Below are 20,440 nucleotides of genomic sequence, written 5' to 3'. Positions count from 1 at the left end.
TGGCAGTAATTAAATAATGCTCTTTGTCTTATTGTAGCTCAAGAAAATGAGCTAGGGAGTCAGGGTGTGTCTCAGTGAAAGAGCACTTGCCTAGCATATGCCAAGACCTAGGTTCTATCTCCAGCAAGACAACTTTTCTTCCCCACCCCCACCCCACCCCGAGAACTCACACACACACACTCCCAGACTCTTCTCAGAGTGTTCTACATTTAGTCTCATATGAAGTATTTTGTTTCTCCTTTTACAGTTAGTTGAAAGAGTTGACCTGAACAGATAGTTTATTGTCAGCTTGGCCCACATTAGAATTGCCTGAAAAAAAAGGGGGGGGTGGATCTTAATTGAGAAACTTCCTTCAATAAGATCTACCTGTAGGGAAGTTTGTAGGTGTGTGTGTGTGTGTGTGTATGTGTGTGTGTGTTTAATGATTGATGTGAGGGTATGGTACTGTGGGCTACACCACCCCTGGGGAGGTGGTCCTGGATGGCTTAAGAAAACAGGCTGAGGAACCAGCTAGTGAACAGCTCTCCTCAGTGGTTTCTGCTTCAGTTCCTGCCTCCAGCTTCCTGCCCTGACTTCCCTCAGTGATGGACTGTTAACTTGGAAGTGTAAGCTGAAAGGAACCCTTTTCTCCCCAAGTTGCTTTTGGTTATGGAGATGAGTATGTGGATAAAGTAGTAGCCCAGCTTTCTCTAGTATGAATGACATTGGCTGATTGTCTAGTGCGGCCAATCCAGGGAAGTTAAGTGCTTGTGTGGCTTTCTTTGAAAGACCTTGAAATGAGACTATGAAGGCTTTTGTTATCACTGGCTGTTTTACAGCTCTGTTTTGTAGTGTATCGGAAGTCAGGAGAAAGTGCTTTTGTAACTCAGAAAAAAAAAACAGTAAATTCCCCTTTTGGGTTGTTCTTCTCTCCGCCTTTGGCTTGTTTTCCAAGAGGAAGAAGAGCTTCTCACTTGCATGTGGAAAGACGCTCTCATCATAAGACACAGTTTTCCAGCAGATACTTTAGTGTGGATTTCTGAAGACTAGATAGTATGTGGTCCAGCCATCAATACCATAGATATAATTTGTCAGTAGGAACTGTGTAATTGTTTTGCTACACTTGTGTATAAAAACTTAGAAGAAAAGAAGAAGAAGGAGAAGAAGAAGAGGAAGAAGAAGAAGAAGAAGAAGAAGAAGAAGAAGAAGAAGAAGAAGAAGAGAAGAAGAAGAAGAAGATTGAATTATTTTCAAGTTGTTCTGGGTTGAAAACTATGTGATTTTAAAGTCTTAATGTCACATGAGAGCTGTTGGGATCATGTGATATACAGAGGGGGGAATGTGAAGATTTTATGTGTTGAGTGTTTTGTATTTTACAATACTGTGAGTCTTGGCGATTTTTCAAAATATGTCAGGTGTTTCTGCACAGAAACTGCCCAGATTGTAACTGGCCTCCCTGTGTTGATAACATGCGCATCCCTCATCTCCATAATCATTGTGAACAATCAGTGTGTTCATGTCGTTGTGGGGAAGGTGGGCTGTCAGGTTTCTAAAATAAAGCTGCTGTCAGGCAGTGGAAGGTGCTATGGAATTTCCTCTTGTTGAGTTGTGGTTGGTTTCGGGGAAGTATAGCAGAATACCCCTCCCCGCCTTCCCGGGAAGAGGTGTATCCCACAAGCAACCTGCCAGGGAGCTGAAAGTTAATATGCATTTCCCAGGCCAGGGACTTTTCACATCTGCTGATGCCACTGAAGCATTCATGACAGGAGAGTCCCTGATCACAGCAGCTACACCTGCTTCTGTGACAAGAGGGACCGTCCTCCTGATGACTAGATACTGTTTGGGGCAGCTTCTTCCGTGGAAATTTTATATCATAATGTTAAGAAAGAGATGGTGGGTTCTCATATTATTTTTCATACATAATCTTTTAGATGAAGTCCTAACTTAACTGTAATAAATCATTACTTGTCGTTAGCAAACTCAGCGGTCATTACTGTTTTATGGTTTAATAAATCATTATGATAACCACACTGTCCACAGATTCATTCATTCATTCATTCATTCATTCATTCATTCATTCATCTCATTCTGCAGCCTAAACTTGCCGAGAGCGCACTATGTAGATACTCAGGAAAGCCTCAGACCTACTATGATCCTTCTGCTTCAGCCTTCCATGTACCAGGATTACAGGTGTATGCTACTATGCTCAGCATATTTTTATACGATGACAAGAATACTTAGAAAAGTATTTACTCTTATTTGAATATTTTAGCATATAGAATTTTTTTTATTACTTTGATCATGAAGCAAAATAGATTTAAAGGGATGCTTTCTAATTTACTATTAATGTTTTGTGGGGTTCTACAAAAATACAGAGCAAAGAAGATGTGATAGCTTAGTTTTCCTCTCTTTAAGTTGGGGCAAAAAAGATTGAAAATACTGCTTTATGTTTCCATTTATTGATTTATTGTATGAGTGCTCTGCTGCATGTACACCTGCATGTCAGAAAGAGAGCAACAGCTACCCTAATAGTGGTCTCGAGCCACCATGTGGTTGCTGGGAATTGAACTCAGGACCTCTGGAAGAACAGCCAGTGCTCTTAATCACTGAACCATCTCTCCAGCCCTGAAAATACTTTGATTGGAAGTTTTCACATTTGGTAATTAGAATCTACAAATGAGGATATGTGATCTGGCATAGATAAGATTAAGACAACTGTATCTTAAAATACCATCCCTAAGTGTGTTTCACATGAAAATAGAGTGTACTGTACATACTTCAATGGGTTATAATGACCGACCACATGTTCTGATATAGCAAGAGCATTTCATATTTGCTGTTTCCCATATGCTGTCCTCATAAACCCAGAACACACTTCCAGGACCATGCTTCTGTATGTACTCAACCCCAACTTTAGGTAAGGTTATGTAGAAGAACATGTCTAAGATGTTAGAGCCTGCATGATATTATTAGTACAATAAAAGATATGTTTCATGGGGATTAAACTATATTTTCAGCTTTCCTTATTCACCTGGTCATTGTTTAGGAGTGACATTAATTTGCGGGTCTTTATACAGACATTAATACATGGATTCACTATTGACTTGGTGAATAAGGGACACATTTACTGTGGGAAGGTAATGTCTGTTTTACTTTCCTTATCTGTTAATTCCTCAAAGTTCACTGTACACATGCAAACTGCAGAATTTTTTAGACACCATTAAAAAAAAGGGCAAATCTTTGGATCTTTGGCCATAATCTCTCTTAACAGGATCATCTGTCAGTAATACCCTGTTGTATGAGTTATGTCATAATCGAGTTAAGTAGAGAATTGATCCACTATTTTTAGATGTAATTACAAGAAATCACATTTGTCATAGGCATTGTAAACTGCAGGTATGACATTAAACTGAAATGAGCAGATATGTCTTTTAGTAAAATCTGAAAGCACAGTCATGACCTTTGTGCTGAGGTTTGTCTTAAGACCCTTTGCACCACACCCTTAGCAACTTTAAGACTTACAAGAGAGTTCTCTTCACATTCCAGGATTCCAAAACCATTTGAAACAAACAAAAAAAAAAAACATACTCAAGAAAGGTGTTCACATTGAGACAGGCAATCAGGCTGCTGTGCTGATTGCCTGGGGTTACAGGTGAATGGAGACCGTATTCAGTTTTCATGTCATGGTACAAATAACAACTCTGAAAACTAAACTTTGAGTTAAAAGTAGAATATCACAGTAACAGAAAGCATGGCATACTAGGACCTGGGAACTTCCCCTGAGAGAGAGTGACAGTTCACTGGCTTTGGAGAATGGCAAGTTTTTCCTTAGTAGACATGTCTTGGAATAGTTTAATTCCCATGAAACATACCTTTTATTATGTTAATAATATTATGCAGGCTCTAACATCTTAGACATGTTCTTCTACATAACCTTACCTAAAGTTGGGATTGAGTACACATAGAAGTATGTTCCTGGAAGTGTATTCTGGGTTTATGAGGAGAGCATATGGGAGAGCATTGAACTCAGGAAAAGCCAGTGGAAGTAAAGTCAGCGTGGTTGTCTGGAGGTTCTCCTGGTCAACAAGGGCTCAGTGTGATCTAGAACATACTGTAGAAAGATAGAGCCAGGGATAGCTTAGAGCATGTTGGAGAGGATGAGGCTGGAGCAAGTGCCTGTCTGCCAACCAGTACAGTAGTTGTGTGCATGAAAGGTGTCAATTACAGAGTGGAGTCTTGACAGAGAAGGTTGGGTCAACAGGAGTTAGCAGCTGTGAGGATTGTGGGGAAGTAGAGAGAAAGGTCAGATCAGAACTGTTTAGGAAGGGCCAAGTCAGTACAGAGGGTGTTTAGTTTTAGACCTTTCTTCATGCTGCTTTCTTCCCAGCCATTGCCCACTCTTTGCCTTACTGTCTAGTCAGCCGTCACCTAGGCTTTGTTTTGCTGTAGGATCTGATTCTACCACCCCGACTTTGCAGCTTTCTGAAGTGGCAAGCATGCTGTCATCAGTGGTCTCGGTGGTCTCTCTGAAATACAGTTCTGAATACCGTAACTGACGACACAGGGTAGACTTTTCAGCCCCTCTGTTCAGTGGTTTCTTTTTCTAATTCAAAAGGTGTTAATAATTGCCTCAGTTATTAAACGTGTGGCAGAGAATGGAGCTGGCCTTTAGCGGGCCACAGCTCCACCATTCTTGACATGAACGACAGACCAAATCACTCTTCCCTTCACGGGCCTTCGGTGTTTAGTTCCTGGCATGCTCCCCCTTTCTGATTGACTTGAGTTTTCTCTTGGCACATCTGTGGTGATTTTTTTTTTCCTTACCACTTCCCTGAGTTCATTCACCAGAGATGTATAGGCTTTTTCTAGTAAAAGGTACTTCTTCTTAATATTTATTTTAGTCACCAAGGTTTGTTTGTTTGTTTTTTTGTTTTTGAAAAGTATATTATCTATTTTTAACTTCATGTGCTTTAGTGTTTGCATATATGTATATGCACATAGTGCATGCCTGGTGCCTGGGGAGGTTATCGAGGCCTGTGGATCCCCTGGGACTGACATTACAGGTAGTTGTTAGCAGTCATGTGGGTACGAGAAACTGAACCCAGAGCCTGTACAAGAGGAGCAAATGCTGGTCACCACTGAGCCGTCTCTTTAGCCCATGAGCCATCAAGTCGTTTTAAAAGATGATTTTTATTTTTATGAGTTAATTCCAATAAAAGTTTTCTGGATGTGCGCATCAAAGTTTATGTTGGTAACTGTAAGTTTGTTTATTTTTGTGAGTCATACGGTGAGATAAATCCAGGATTATCTTATGGTTGCTGTAGCTTATGGTAGAATTTCATAGGAGAAGAAGAGAACTATGTTCTGGCCCACCATTCAAGGTCTATGGTATAGAAGCCTTGTATCTTATTGCTTTGTTTTATTCTTGTGATATTCGTGGCTGATGTTTTTTAAATGATAGTAGGGAAGGGATAGCAATGGGTGAAGTGTTTGCTGCACACTCGTGAGGGCCAGAGTTTGCATCTCCAGAACCCATGTAAACAAAGACCTGGTCATAACAGCAGGTGTGCTTATAACCCCAGCAAGCACTGAGGGGGAAGGTGAGATGGGTAACTCTCAAGGGCTCACTGGCAAGGGTCAGCCAGAAATTCAGAGGGGTGTGGGGTAGAGGGAAGGGAGGGGAGGAGAGGGGGAAGAGAGAGAGAGATTGTCTCAAAAGATGTGGTGGGGGGACATAGAAGAAGACAACTAAAGTTGAACTCTGGCTTCCACACACATTCCCACAGACAAGCTTACTTGCAAATACACAAACACACACACACACACACACGGGGGGGGGGGGCGGGGGGAGAGGGAGAGAGAGAGAGAGAGAGAGAGAGAGAGAGAGAGAGGCAGACAGATACAGACAGACAGACAGAGACACAGAGAAATATTGAATAAATAATAATAAATATTGCATAGTATTTACAGTTATTATAGAGGCTATTATAGTCCTTTTAACTTCTCACACAGTCTGAGTCGAGCTGAGGGTAGCATTTTTAAAGTGTTCTTGTTGGAAATACTTTATATTTAGTTATTGATCTAAAAAAAAATCTTCCTTATTTCACCTTAGGTTTTTCCTTTCTTCTCAGAACATTGAAATCAATTTTTGCAGCTCAAACGTTAAAACCTGTTGTTACAGTGTAGTATTTGAAAAAGAAGCATTCAGTACTACATTGCATTTGGCACTTCTACAGTGAATTGAAAACTTAGTGAACAAATCCTCATGTAAAGACATTGCTTGTCATAACCATGTCAGAATGATCAATATTTGTCTATCATGTATCCAGTATTATGATAGGCTGGCATTTCCTTGATATTTAAGTTAATCTTGACAAGCAAACTTGGGAAGTAAGTAACAGAAAAGCCCAATGAATCTTCAATCTTTTGCCCAAAACTTCAAGAATCTCAAGAAGAAAATGTAGTTTTTTTTCTTGTTTTCACCATTTTGATAACTCATTGACAATAATCATAATATTGGAAAAGAATAAAAGAAAAAGATTCCTAGGTTGAGAGTGTAAGTCTCTAGGCATGCTACCTGTTAAATGCCTATTTGGTTAGAGATTGATTTGAGTGAGAGCATGAGAGTTGCCTACTGTGTGCACTCCATACAGCTCTCTCATGCTCCCTACTATGTGCACTTCGTGATGCTTTCTCATGCTAATATCCCCTACTGTGTGCATTCTGTGTGACTTCTTCATGCTATCCCCTACTGTGTGCATTCTATGTGGCTTCTTCATGCTAACCCCTACTGTGTGCATTCTGTGTGGCTTTCTCATGTTATCCCCATAAAATTTCCCTATCCTGGCATTTACCAGCATTTCTGAGGTCCAACTTAGATGTAATGTCTTCATTCTACTATTCTGTATAGACTTGGAAAAAGATTTCAAATATGGAGACTAATTTTCCTTGACTTCAGAAAACCCAAGTAGGTCATTATTGTGTGAGGTCCATGTTTTTTACAAACATGCCTTTTTGTTTTATTTTTTAATAGAAAGATGAAAACTACAGAAGCCTCCCACGAGATCCCAGTAGCTGGTCTAACCAGTTCCAGCGAGACAATGCCCGCTCCTCTTTGAGTGCCAGCCACCCAATGGTAGACCGGTGGCTGGAGAAGCAGGAACAGGTAAAGTATCGTGTGTCCTTGTGCTTCATTGTTTGACAGCCAGCTGTTGTGAACATGTGGTACATGACATTTTTTATTGTAGTATGTGGGGAAAAAATGGCAACCCGGGTCTCTGAAAGGTGATGATTTAATCACAGACATACATCTTTGGTCTCAAAAGTGACATCGTTTTGCTTTGTAATTTTGATATAAAAAGTTTGTCTTTTATCAGGAGGTGTTGAACCGTGAGGCCACACACTTCCTCATTTCTTCTCAAAGACTGAGCCTCTATTTGCCTCTCTGGAGACGATTTGAAATACTTGATAGGTAGCATATGAAGAAAATGGAACCCTTCCATCTTGAGCTTAGAATATCTGCCTCCACAGAGGTTTGACAAATGATGATTCACTCACTAAATCTGGCACAAACAAGACTACACCTGGAGGAAGACACTGGAGCTTTCACATCAACAGTATAATCAGTTATACCTGACTCCAGCTACTGGGACAAGCACCACAAAAAAGAAAACACAGCAAAAGTCAGATTATGTTTTTGTTCTTTTTTTTTTTCCTGCTAGAAGCAAGCACTGTTATTCCGGCAGGAGAAAAGTAACAGATTCTATTTTCCATGCTGGTGTGATTTGCTTGGTTAAATGTTCTCCATGAGTCCTCTGGGTTCAATGGTGGATGTCCCTTCTGAAGCGTACCCTTCTCTTTCATTTTACTCTTGAAAAAACAATGAGGAGAATTATATCCTGTGATTATAAACATGTAGGGTCCTCTGCTTTGACAACTTGGGGTCATGAGGGTTGATCTGATGTCTGTCTTCCTGTAGAGATGCCATTTGAACTGAGGAGGTTGGCAAAGTTTTAGATTTCATGTCTCTGGTAGGTTTTTTCTTTGCTCATTTCCTACTGAAGAGCTTGTTGCTCATATTCATTCTCTCCGTCTCTCTCTGTCTGTCTCTGTCATCTCTCTGTCTCTCTGTCTCTGTCTCTTTCTCTCTCTCTGGCAGTTATGACCACAGCAGCTTTGCCAATGGTATATACAGCAGGCATGTGTAGCACAAATAAATGCTTTGCTGAAGACAGATGTCTTATTCTTTATGGGGGACTGATCTGCATAATGGAACATGGGGAAGTCTTTCACTCTATGGGGTTATTGGTAGATTTTACTTCTATAACATAGCAGAGGTGATGAACTTCAGAGCCCTGCACTAGGGGTGGGCTGGATTCGATCTCTAGACACATGGTCTGGCTTTAAGGTGGTAAACTCACCTTTGTTCCGAATAGTCTGTCTCAGTCCTAAATGAGACACTCAGGAAGCTGAGGGCTGTGTATCTTTCAGAAAGCATCCTTTTTAATGTTAATCTTAGGATCTCTTTCTTTTGAGCCTTCTCAGAGGAAGCAGGAGAGACTTAAAAGTGGCATGGTTTGTTGTGCTTTGAAGTTTCCTCTGAGAAACCAGGAAACCAAAAGAGCAAGAAACTCCTGATTTCCATGTCAGGAAGTGTTTTAAGAAGTTGGGAATCTTTCCAGCCATATCATTTTCCTGACCGTGCATAGAGTATTTTTTTAATATTGGCAGATAATGGACCATAAGCTGACTTTGTTTCTGTTTCTTTATGTTTTATTGTATCTGATAAAAATCTACATACGAGCCGGCACAGACCTTATAAGCTCTTGACTGCAAGACGTTAGGGACAGGAGGAAGAGCAACCTGAAGGGAATGTAAGCTAATTGGGAGCCTGCCATTTTCATTTCTCGTCTGGAACAGGCCTGAACCCAATTAGCTGAGGCAGACAGCAGAGCTACACTGTACCTCCAGCCACCATTTCCGTGCTGTGCTGGGAGTGACTGCCCTGACCTTTGAAGAAAAACCTATGTTTTAGGGTTCTTTGCATCAAGGAAAACTTCACTTAATTGGCAGAATGTGCTGAAGAATGAAAACTTAACTTGAATGTTTGGTGAGGATACAATTCTATTGGCTTAGACCCTTCCCAGCCCTCCGGAAACCCCATTATTCAACAGAACACCTAAAATCTCAATGCCGGGAGTTTTAGAATTGACAAAGCCATGTCATATGCATATGTGAGCGTGTGCACTTACGTGTTTTAACTTCATATAGTGAACTGGCAGGTGTCTTAGGTTGATAGACAGGTGTGGCTCCTGTTTATACAATATTAACCACAGTGACCTTGTCAATAGATCACCATAAGGTTTGTAGCCTCCTCTTCTTCCCAAGTGCTTACTAAATTTACATCTTCTCCAAATTAAAGGAGAGAAAGAGAAATCTGATTTTCACGAAGACCTAGAACTACCCGGATGACACAAAGAAAAATAAGTTTCCAGCATATGAAATGATCTTTATTTTGTAATTACAAAATTAGGAAATGGTTCACTCAGAAATCTGATTATAGCAGCTGTGGGCTGACTGGTAAGCCGACTCATGGTTCATAATATGAAACCATGGAGGCCCTGTGGAAGCTCAAGGTGGAACAGCCCCGGTTCTGTTGTGACCACCATTCCTAGGAACTGAGGCTCAGTTCTGGTGCTGCCAAATGCTGATTGGCGAATGCTGATTGGAAAAATGCAAGTTCCTTGCCACTAAATCCAAAAATGTGTACTGTTTTCTATTAAAAAGAAAGAGATTTATTAGCACTATTTCTCATTTGGCAAAGATTTGTGAAATTTGTGCAGAAGGAAAACATAATTGGTTTTCTGCAGCAGCCCTCAATGTAGAAAGTTAAAACCGTCGAGACCATTTCAGAATTAAATTTAGTCATTATGATAGAAGGCTATCCGCTTTATTATAGCAGAAATCTATCCTATTCACAATAACACCAAAAAATAAAACCAAACCCGACATTTTAGGAGCGCCTTCCTATCGCCCCTGCTGTTGCCATATTAGAAACGATAACAAATGACTGTGCTTACAAGGCGATTTAAAATTATTTGTTTTAGAATGCTGTGATTGGTAGGCTCCACGTATATGGATCATTCATTATTTTCCATGATTCCTACATATTTTCTGAGTCTATCCACAATGTCCTGTGGAGATCAAGGGGTAGAGAAGGGCCCTGATGCGTGCTCTGCTCAGAACACCCCTCCTTCCTGGGGAAGCCTTCCTGGAGGTCACTGGCAGGGTACTTCATTTCTTCTGAGAGAAAAGAAGCAGTTTTGCCCTTTCACATTCTGAGCAACACAAGGCTACAGTGAATTTGTGATGTGTGTGTCAGCATTTGAAACCTGCACTTCAGGCAAGCTTACATGCCTGCTGTGACTCTCATCTTGCTAGCTGCGTAGGAGCTCTGTAGGTTTCCCCGTGTGCATATAGGAACTGACGCTGTTCTGTAGCTTTGGGCATCCTGCATGAAGGCTGAGTGATGTCACCTGTGTTTAGTGCAGATTCAGGTCAGTGCTGTGATACCCATGGGAGGTAGGGTGCTTGCCTTTCTCTTCATTTTAGGCAAGACAAAGTTCATTTGTGGGATCCTGGGCTAGAGCTAGAACCTATGACCTTGCATATGGCAGACAAGTGCTCTGCTGTTGAGCTACACCCCAGCCCTGCTGTTACTGTCTTGAAGCGCATCTTTTTCTCTCACACTGGAAGTGCCATTTGGAATGCTGAGCTGGCTCACTGCCATCCCCAGTGTTCATCCTGTCAGAACTGGATTCTTGCTCCAGTGGTGTCTTATCAGAATTACAATTACAGTTTAATCTTCTTAAATCACTTTTAGTTTTCTTCTGAAGAATATAACCTGACATGAGAATTAATTTAGTGTTAGTCCTTGTGCCCACTTTTATATCTCCTTTTGTTTGGGATTTGGAGGTGTGTGTGTGTGTGTGTGTGTGTGTGTGTGGGCTCGCCGGTGAGCGTGTGGGTGTTCGCATGCACATGCCTTCTGATCACCTCTGCTTGGTACTTGCTAAGCATATGAGCCTCTGATCTGATGGAGCTGGGAGGCAGCTACCACTCATTCACTTCTGGAGCCCTTCAAAGGCTGCTGCTTGTCAGGATTGTTTTCCTTATCTGTCTGTCTGTCTGTCTGTCTGTCTGTCTGTCTGTCTGTCCGTCCGTCTGTCTGTCCGTCCATCCATCCATCTGTCTATCTACCTATCATTTATCCATCATCTGCCTATCATCTATATATCTCTATCATTTTTATCTATCATCTTTCTATAATCTATCATCTATCCATCTATCCATCTATCCGTCTGTCTGTCTGTCTGTCTATCATCAACATCTATCATCTATCTAATCTATCATTTCTATACATCATTTGTCTATCTATCTATGTATCTATGTATCATCTATCATCTGTCTACCTGTCTATTATCTGTAATCTATTTATCTGTCTGTCTGTCCATCTATCCATCTATCTACCTATCATTTATTATGCATCTATCTATCTATCTATCTATCTAATCTAATCTATCTATCTATAGATGTTCACACCTCTGCTATCTATCTGTCTGTCTGTCTATCAATCATCTATCCATCATCTATAATTCATCTATCTTTCTCTCCCCCTTCCTTCCTTCCTTCCTTCTTTCTTTCTTTCTTTCTTTCTTTCTTTCTTTCTTTCTTTCTTTCTTTCTTTCCTGCCTTCATTGCTCTGTGAGATTACAGGCATGTACCACAAAACCCAACTTAATGCAGTGTAGGGGACAGCATTCAGATCTTCATGCTTACCAGACAAGCACAGTTCCAACTAAGCCTCATTCCTTGGTCTGACTTTTTTACTGGCCATGATTACTACCTTCTGCTGCTTCTTTGATTGATGGAGCCGAAAGCCTGTAGGGAGCCAGGAGGTGAGTCAGAAATTCTGAGAAAAAAAAAAAAAAAAAAAAAAAACCAGAAAGCAAACAACAACAACAAAACCAGTCAGGTGGTGTATGGAGTGACATTTGTGGAATCTTAGTGTTCACTGCTTTTCTTGTTTTCTGTTTTCTTGTGAAAACACTGTTCCAGTCACCCTTGCAGATCTTGCAGGTTGGATAAAGACACATTATTTTACAAATCCTTGACCTTCAGGTGACTTTTCCCCTGCTCATTGCAGTAGCTTTAAAGCCCTTTGTTGGAGCTCTGTGCTCGGATGATGAGGAAAAATGAGTCTGTCTCTGATGTTCACATCTCTGCTTCTCACTCTTTTTAACATTTGCTGTTTATTTCTATGTTTTAGGAGAGGTAGAACTTCTATTCATTTTAGGAATACTAGTCAGAAAATTACATCAGCATTTCTATCTTATAGTATATTCTTCTCAATATGTATTTCTGATATCCTGCTTACAGAATATGAATCATTTAAAAGACATTTTTAATTTTTTGGGAGCAGGGTAGAGGCAGTTTTTTGGTGGTTATTGTTTTTGTTTAATCAGTTCCTATGTAGGCTTTTCCTACCATAATCAACTTGGTCGTGGAACAGTCCTGAAAATGTCCCTTTTAAGTGTTCAAATGATTCATTCACTGGTTTTATTTTTTGCCACCTGTGTGGCCTGTGGTACTTCTTTGATGGTTCTGTATTGATGAGAGATTTTTCCCCTTCGATTTTTCTGATGTTCAGGTCTGGGGTGAAACCCTTGTGAATGCTTCTGAAGTACTCTACCAACCCAGTAGTCTCTCCAGCACAAGCTAAGTCAGACTTTTTAAGTAGCTGAGAAAATTATATAGGGATTAAAGTCCTGGAGAGAAGTGTGGTTATTTATACAATATCCACCTGAAGGGATTGGTGGGCTGGGGCATTTGAATTTCTTTTCACACAGGGCAGTGTTCTTTATCTTCTCTAAGCTAAGCATGTACTAGTTCCTAATTTTGATGGTTTAGTCTTTACAAGGCTGGGAGATGGAACAGCCCCAAGGCACGCGTGCGTGTACACACACACACACACACACACACACACACACACACACACTTGTCTTCTTCAAGAGTTGCAATTTTAACTTGGAAATGAAACCGTCATGTTAATATTTGTTGTTATTAGTCGGGCCCTCTGGTAAACATGTTTTTTTTTTTTTGTCCTGGCCAATGATTTCAGTTCACAGAAGAAATTCATTAACTGTGCTGCAATTTTTACTTAGACAGTAGAAGTTTGCTGTGATGGCACCCTTTCTCTCCCCCTTAGATGTCTTGATTTGCCTGTGGGTGCTTACTCTGCCCTGTCCCCCTAAAGAAACAATGGCCTTTGGCATGCCAAGTTCTTCACTTCCCTTCTGTCTGCCTTGTCAGTCATGACTTTTTCCCTCTTTGCTCCAGTCTTTCCTTCAGTGGGTGTTTGTTCAACTAGATGCCTCCCCTAAGCTTTTCTCACACAGGCTGCCCCCCTCACACAGGCTCCACCCCTCAGAGTACAGAGGCTTGGGTCCTCTGTCCTGTAAAGGGTCCCTTGACAGATCCTTCCCCTAGGTTGACATCTGTGTTCCTGCTCCCCACCATCCCCCTGTGAGCTTGCCTTGGCTTCTCTGTGTCCATGTAGATGCAGCCCAGACAGTCACTATGCTTTTCCTATCCGAAGCATCCAGCGGTAGTGAAGTTGACAACTAAGAATAGCCACCACATACATGTAAGTTTTATTCGAGATTTGTGCGGCTATACCACTGATACTTCTTGACAACACTGCTTGTTATGTAGCACCTGCCTGTGACAGAGGAGACTGAAAACATGTTACAGAGGAAAGGCCTGAGGGCTGAAGGGAGCCGGAAAGTCTGTCTGTGCGAAGCTGTGTTCCCACTTTGAAAGTGATGGAGGGCGCTGCCTTTCTTATCTAAGTGTTGGCCTGGGAGCTTCCTTGGGGACAGCCTCCTAATTGAACTCGGATGTGAGTGCTAAGCAGCTTGCACCATAAGCTGCCCCTGCCGGTCTCTGTGTGTCCTAATGAGATCTGCTGATTGAGAGCTGGTCCTGTTTAATCCTGGGAGAGCCCAGGAATCTGTCTGAGCTTTGCTGAGCTGCTGTGACCCAGTTAAGTGCGGTTCTTAAAGGACATAAGGGGGGGTGGTGGAGAAAAGTCCAAAAATGTTGATATAAGTCTAGAGACATCAGCCAATTCTGTTATCAAGGAAATACTAAATTATTCTTCATCTTTATAACTACAGTGACGTGAATTTTCTGCTTCCTTTACAAACAGTATTTGAACAAAATGTTTGATTGCCTTGGGTAATTTATGAACATTGGAGTTGGATCTAACAGTTAACACTCTGTAGTGAAAACATTGTGATTTTTCTGAGAGCTTTTTTTTTTTTTTTTAAAGATCCAGGGGTTTCTTCATTCTCATTAGAATGTAAATGCATTGTTTTATCATCTATAATTGCAAGCTGGAAATTTTTACCTTTAGAGGCATTTGTTTTCTTTTTTTTCATTATATGCATAAGATTTAGCCTCTTGTGATCATTTTCTCTAATCAACCCCACCCCCCAAGAAATACTTCTCATATGTATAGATAGTTGATATGAAGACCATGTTGTGATTTTGAAATTCCTTTCTGTCTGCCCATGAGTCGTCTACATGTGTGCAGGTAGACATATGCAGGGGTCGGAAGAGGATTAGATCACTGGTAATGGATTTACAGGTGGTCGTGAACGAGCACTGCTAATCACTGAGCCATCTCTCCAGACCCTGAAATTATTTTCTAATTTAAAAAACAGTTTAATTTTATTTAATGTGTTTGGATGTTTTCCTTGCACAAAGTTTGTGTGTCATTTGCATGCAATGCTCAAAAATGCCAGAAGAGGGCAGCAGAATCCCTAGAAGTGGAGTTAGAGTCACTCCTTAGCTGTCATGTGGGTCTGGGAATTGAAAGCAGGTCACCCTGTAGAGCAGCCAGAGCTTTTAACTGGTGAGTCATCTTTCTTCCATTGGAGTTATTTTTCCTATAGAAAGGAAATATTGTTCATTATGATATTCCACAAAAGTGTCTTAGTTAATTGAATTGATTTTAATGTGAAAATGATCCCACACCAGTTTTAAGGGATTTGTTGTTGTTATCGTTTTTATTTTGTTTCCTATTTTCGTAAGCGTCCATTATACATGTAGTTATGTGCAAGTCCTTCCATTTCCCTGTGGAATATGGTACATCTTATGGATAGAGTAGTGCTAGCACGCTTGGTATTGTCATTGATGGAGTGAGATTTCATGTATCACAGGTTGACTCCAAACTCAGTGTAGCCGATGATGACCTTGAATTTCTGCTAAAATATCAGTGCCCATAACATTTTGTTATTTGTTTCTTTTGTGGTGTGCATGTGTGTGTGTGTGTGTGTGTGTGTGTGTTATGTTATGCATGGATATATGTGTGTTTGTACGTGATATGTTTATTTCTCTGCTGACAGTGAAATGAGCCAATTCAAGCCAGATTAGATCATGTTAAAGGCAGGTTTATTGGGAAGCTGCTCTTGGGCAAGTTCACTGGCTTTAAGGATTGAGGCAAGGGGTGTTGCCATGGGGAAAGGGAGGTGAGGGAAGGGGAAAGAGAAAGAGAGAAAGTGCTTGTATGTAGAGAGAGAGAGAAGAGGAGGAGAAGGAGAGAGAGGGAGGGGGGACACAAAATGTCTGGATATGTAGAGAGAAGCCTCTCGGGGAAGGGGAAGGGCGGCCCAGACCCTGGATTGGAAAGTTCAAGGTTAGGGGCACAGTATGCCAAGTAGAGACTGAGGGATGCTGAGAGAGCCAGGCTTGCTTTGATAGGTAAAATATACACCTATATTTGTCACTCCTTTGTCCAGGGTCCAAAACCAAGCAGTAAGTATATATTTGTATAGGTATGTGTGCACATGTGTATGGAAGTCAGAGATTGATGTTGTGTCTTCCTTCCTTGCATGCTCCTCCTACACACACACACACACACACACACACACACACACACACACACTTTATTTTTCCCAGGCAGATACTCTAACTTAACCAAGAATTGTTAGATCTGGTTAGTCTAGTTAGCCAGTTTGTTCGATGCATGGATCCCCTTTCTGCTTCCTGAGTGCTGGGATTGCAAGCAGGCCACTGGGACAGTTTGACTTTCATGTGGGTCCAGAGAATACTGCTGGAGTCTTCATGCGCTTTGCCCACTGAATCATCTCCTCAGTTCCACTTTGACTCTTTTTCACTTTTAAATAATCTCCTGTATCTCTGGGTGACCTCACAGTGCATGTGGTGTCTTCTAGTCCACCATCACCTCTCAAATGTGTTTTAAAGATGTATTTGGATCTTTTCACAAGTGATCAGTTCATAGTTTGAAAGTTGGACATTAAAAAACAAACAAACAAACAAACAAACAAAAAAGCCGGATGGTGGTGGCATATGTCTTTAATCCCAGCACTTGGGAGGTAGAGGCAGGAGGATTTCTGAGTTTGAGACCAGCCTGGTCTACAGAGTGAGTTCCAGGACAGCCAGGGCTACACAGAGAAACCCTGTCTCGAAAAACCAAAACCAAACCAAACCAAACCAAACCAAACCAAACCAAACCAAACCAAAAAAAAAAAAACAAAAAAGAAAGTTGGACATTACTCGTGAGTGTGAAAATGCAAACATCTCTCCCAAAGTCACATCTCCCTCCTTCCCACATGAAGCCACAGTTGGAGTCCATGTGTGTTCTTTCAAACGGTACCATGCTTTCAGGAGCAAGTAGAAGGTGGCTTTTGTTGTTGTTTTTGAAACAGGGCCTAGTAGGTAGCTCTGGCTGGTCTTGAACTCACAGAGATTGGCCTTTGTTAGCCTCCCAAGTGCTCACTTGGAAAACTCAATACCAGTTTAGAAATATTAAATGCCCTAAATTTGCATGAATCAAATCAGACTTTTATGGAAGATTTTTTTCAACTTTGACTTTCGATCATCCTCATATTTAAATCTCAGACATTTGACTTTCTTTTCCCTCTTTCAATCTAGAATTTGGCTTCCTGTCCCTAACACCCCCCCCCCGCCCCCGGTGGGTTGCCAGGTTTAAATCACAAAGGCTTGACTTTTTTTTTTTTTCTTCATTTAACTAGAATTGTTCTGTTTTCTCCCCCACCTCCTGCCTGCTATTAGGGGTCATTTGTTTTGGGTGTTATTTGCTGAGGAATAGATAAAGTTCTGGAGACCCGGATGGGCTCCTTAAAGACCAACAGCTCTTCAAGTGATACCTTTTGAAGGAGATGCAGAGGACATCTCTGACTGTAACCCAGGGTTTTACACATCCTGAGAACACAGCATGCAGCTTAGCTGAACCCTATATAGGTGTTTTAAATTAGGTCCTCACTATTATTTTAGGTACATGCATCCTATGTGAACAAATTAGAACACCTTCGATCCTCTTGTTATATCTGTCATGGGGTAAGGTGCTATTTTCATCTATTTTTGTGTTAACTGTTTTTTTTTTTTTGAGACCTCAAACCATGCATTATAGAGTTGCACCGAAAGTGTGTGTTTGGAGGAATTAAACTTTAAGGACTGGCCCCTTCTCCTTGCCAGCCTTGCATTCTGTGCTGACTCCATGCATAGACTCTTTGAAAAGGGCTTCTCTTCAGGAAGAAGGCAGAATGCTCTTGAGACCTTGAGAATTTTGATGTAGAGGTGGAAGAGTTGGCAATGTATTCCCTTCGTTACCTCCTGTGTGATCCAGACACACACTGCCTTCTCTTATGTTTTTCTCACTTGGTAGAGAAGTACCGGGCAGTGGCAGTGACAGTCCTTGGTCTGGAAGGTGACCCAACATCCCTGCACCCCAGAGTTTGAGGCAAAAGGGTCAAGATTTTTGAGGCTCCCCTTAGCTACAAAGGGAGACTCTTCCTCATACAAACAAACAAGTTATCCGTCTCTATGTGGTGTCTGCTTGGTGTTGGCACTTTGTTCTGGTTTTGGTCCTGGCATTCTGTTCTGTTGGGTGTGGGCGCTAGTCTCTGGATTTGGATTCTCCACTTTGTCAGCTTCACTGAACCAGCCCTGCCTCCACACTCCCTTGTCCTTGGGTCCTCTGGCAGCTAGCTACAAAAAGAAAAAACTAGCTGTTTTTTTTTTGTTTTTTAACTTTCTGATTTGTGACACTGTCCATAACACTTGTCCCCACCCTCCCCTTCCCAAGATCAGCACCTAGAAGTAGCCTGCTCCTTTTCTGTCACAGCCCTTAGGTGACTTTGATGAAGGCAGGTCCCCGTGCATTCCACCCAGTGTTTTCCTTTGTTTGTTTGGCTTTTGAGGGAAGCATTGAGTCTCTTTCCAGTTCCCTGACATGTCAGCCCAACCATGCTTTTATTGAATACATTTGTTATTGTTGAAGAATGTCTGCTTATAATTTGTATTTCTGAAAAGTATTCTTCCCTTTAAACATTTTGTAGCAAGCATTTTGATAAAAAAAATCTTATTACAAAGATAGTATGTATTTTCTTACTTTAAATATGTAACTTTATAAGAATCTCTTTTAGCTTAAATTACAGACAGTTTGAGGGGGGAGAGGAATGTTAGTTTGATTCTATCAGTAAGAACCTAGATTTTTGGACTTAGACTCACATTATAAGTCCCTAACGGGACTAATTTTCCTGAGAACTTTGGATGTTAATCATAAACAGACCCAGTTTAGTAATACTTAAAACCTTTTGGCTGGGACTTTGGTATTAGTGTCCTAAACTTTGAGAAAGAGAAACATATTTTTGTGGCTTGGCCAAAAATAACAGGTCTCTATTCAAATAAAAACATTGTATTTATTATTTTTAAGAGGTCCACCCCACTGGGCAATGTGTTATACTCTTTTTTGCTAATTTAGTTGTCTAATATTGAACAACTGACAGTATATATTTTTTTTGTCTTAATATAATTACTTTTTAAAGTCAAAAGTCCTTCCTTTTAGCTTAGGAATGATGTTAGATAATACTTTGCTGTTACTCTTAATTTCTTTTGTTACAAGTTTAGATGGTAACATGTATAGTGTTTGTATTAAGATGAACATGTTTTCTTCTGATGTGCTTGAAACTGATCTGAAGTGTCTGTCTGCTCAAGACCTTATTCAAAGGATTGAAAAAATGCATACAAATGGTGTGTTATCAAGGGCTTTTATTCAAGAGCAAAGTACTTGAACAGGACTGATGGAGATGGCGGGGGGGGGGGGGGATGGAAAGAGGCTCTGGAATGGAATGTGTTCAAGAGACCCTGTTTACTTCTTGTTTGCTAGGCACGGTATGGGTCAATTCTTGTTTTAATTGACAGTCTTGGATTGTACAAACATTTATAACTGTGCATGTCCTTTCCCATGATACAGCTGACTTTAATCATAGGTATGTCTAGTCAGGCACAGGCTTAAGATGGTAAGGAGAGGATTTTCCCTACAACCTGAGTGGACACAGTTCACCTTACTGGTCCTACATATCAAAGCAATTCAGATTGAAGCAGCACAATGCTTCTAGTTCCAGGATGAGTTCTACGATGTGTTTGGCCACACATTCCAGGATGGTTAGAAGAAGGTTGCTAGGGAGCTATTGAAGATGTTTGGGTAGAGTGATAGTTTCTTTGTTTAGAGTGGGGTCTAGGTAGCTCCTTGCAGATAGCCAAGAAGTGGGTGAAAGGGTCCTCAGTGACTAAGCCATTTCTACAACCAGCTGCCTCAAACCAGCAGATTGACTCTCAGGCATTCTCCTCATCCTTCTGACAGTTCACTTCTGGATTTGTTTGGATATCTGGCAGAAGCCCCTTCTGCTTTTCCTCCAGGGGTCCAGCCTTGTCTCAGGATGAGTTCTCTGTCTAGCTTCTCTGTTGCTTGCCTTTCTTCTTCTACTCCTTCAACATCATGAGGACTCATAATTACTAGGCAGTCACTTAGATTCAACATGAATGAATTCAATGCAGTCCTCCCAAGCTGGAAGGTAGTTTTGAGCAAGAAAAGTGATGCTTGCCAAAGGCTACTTTTCATGTCCTGGTTTTCTATAGAGCTGATTACCACACATCAGACTCTGTGTGTACTTGCTTCCTTACCTGGGGAGCTGGAATGTCTTCTTTAATGTTCTGCGCTTCTGATAGACAGCCAGACTACAGTCTAGAGCATGAGTTCTCTTCTGTACTTCACATCTTATCAAAGGACAAAGCACTCACATGTGCAGAATGCAAAGCAATCCTGATCATGCGCTACAAAGTTTAGGTGGAAAAGCTTGTGGCAGAACCTTTGATGTGAGAAGAGACTGCTGTATATAATTTGCTTTTTGTTCCATCCAATAAGAGCTCAAAGTCAAAGATCCAATGAGAAACTCAGGACAGTCACTAGGAGTGGGGTATTGGAAGAAGATAGCAATGCATAGCACTAAGCTTCAGTGAGCACGCCACAGTAATTAAAATAACTAGGATTTAAATACTTTTATCAAAGTCT

The 20,440-nt window shown here is 41.0% G+C and overlaps 1 protein-coding gene across 13 annotated transcripts in view; it reads left to right on the top strand.

Moving 5' to 3' along the window:
• Positions 1–20,440, top strand: part of Pard3 (par-3 family cell polarity regulator) — a 556,386-nt gene that overhangs the window by 256,464 nt on the left and 279,482 nt on the right. For all 13 annotated transcript variants that reach the window (XM_028767780.1, XM_028767787.1, XM_028767783.1 and 10 more), the window contains exon 5: positions 7,013–7,144. In XM_028767780.1, coding sequence (XP_028623613.1) covers positions 7,013–7,144 — 132 coding nt within the window. The remainder of the gene's footprint in view (positions 1–7,012; positions 7,145–20,440) is intronic.

This window comes from Grammomys surdaster, unplaced genomic scaffold (genome assembly GCF_004785775.1).
Source record: "Grammomys surdaster isolate TR1022 unplaced genomic scaffold, NIH_TR_1.0 181, whole genome shotgun sequence".
Classification (NCBI taxonomy): Eukaryota; Metazoa; Chordata; class Mammalia; order Rodentia; family Muridae; genus Grammomys; species Grammomys surdaster.
The sequence above is the reverse complement of the archived record's forward strand: the minus strand, read 5'-3'. Positions and strand labels throughout refer to the sequence as shown.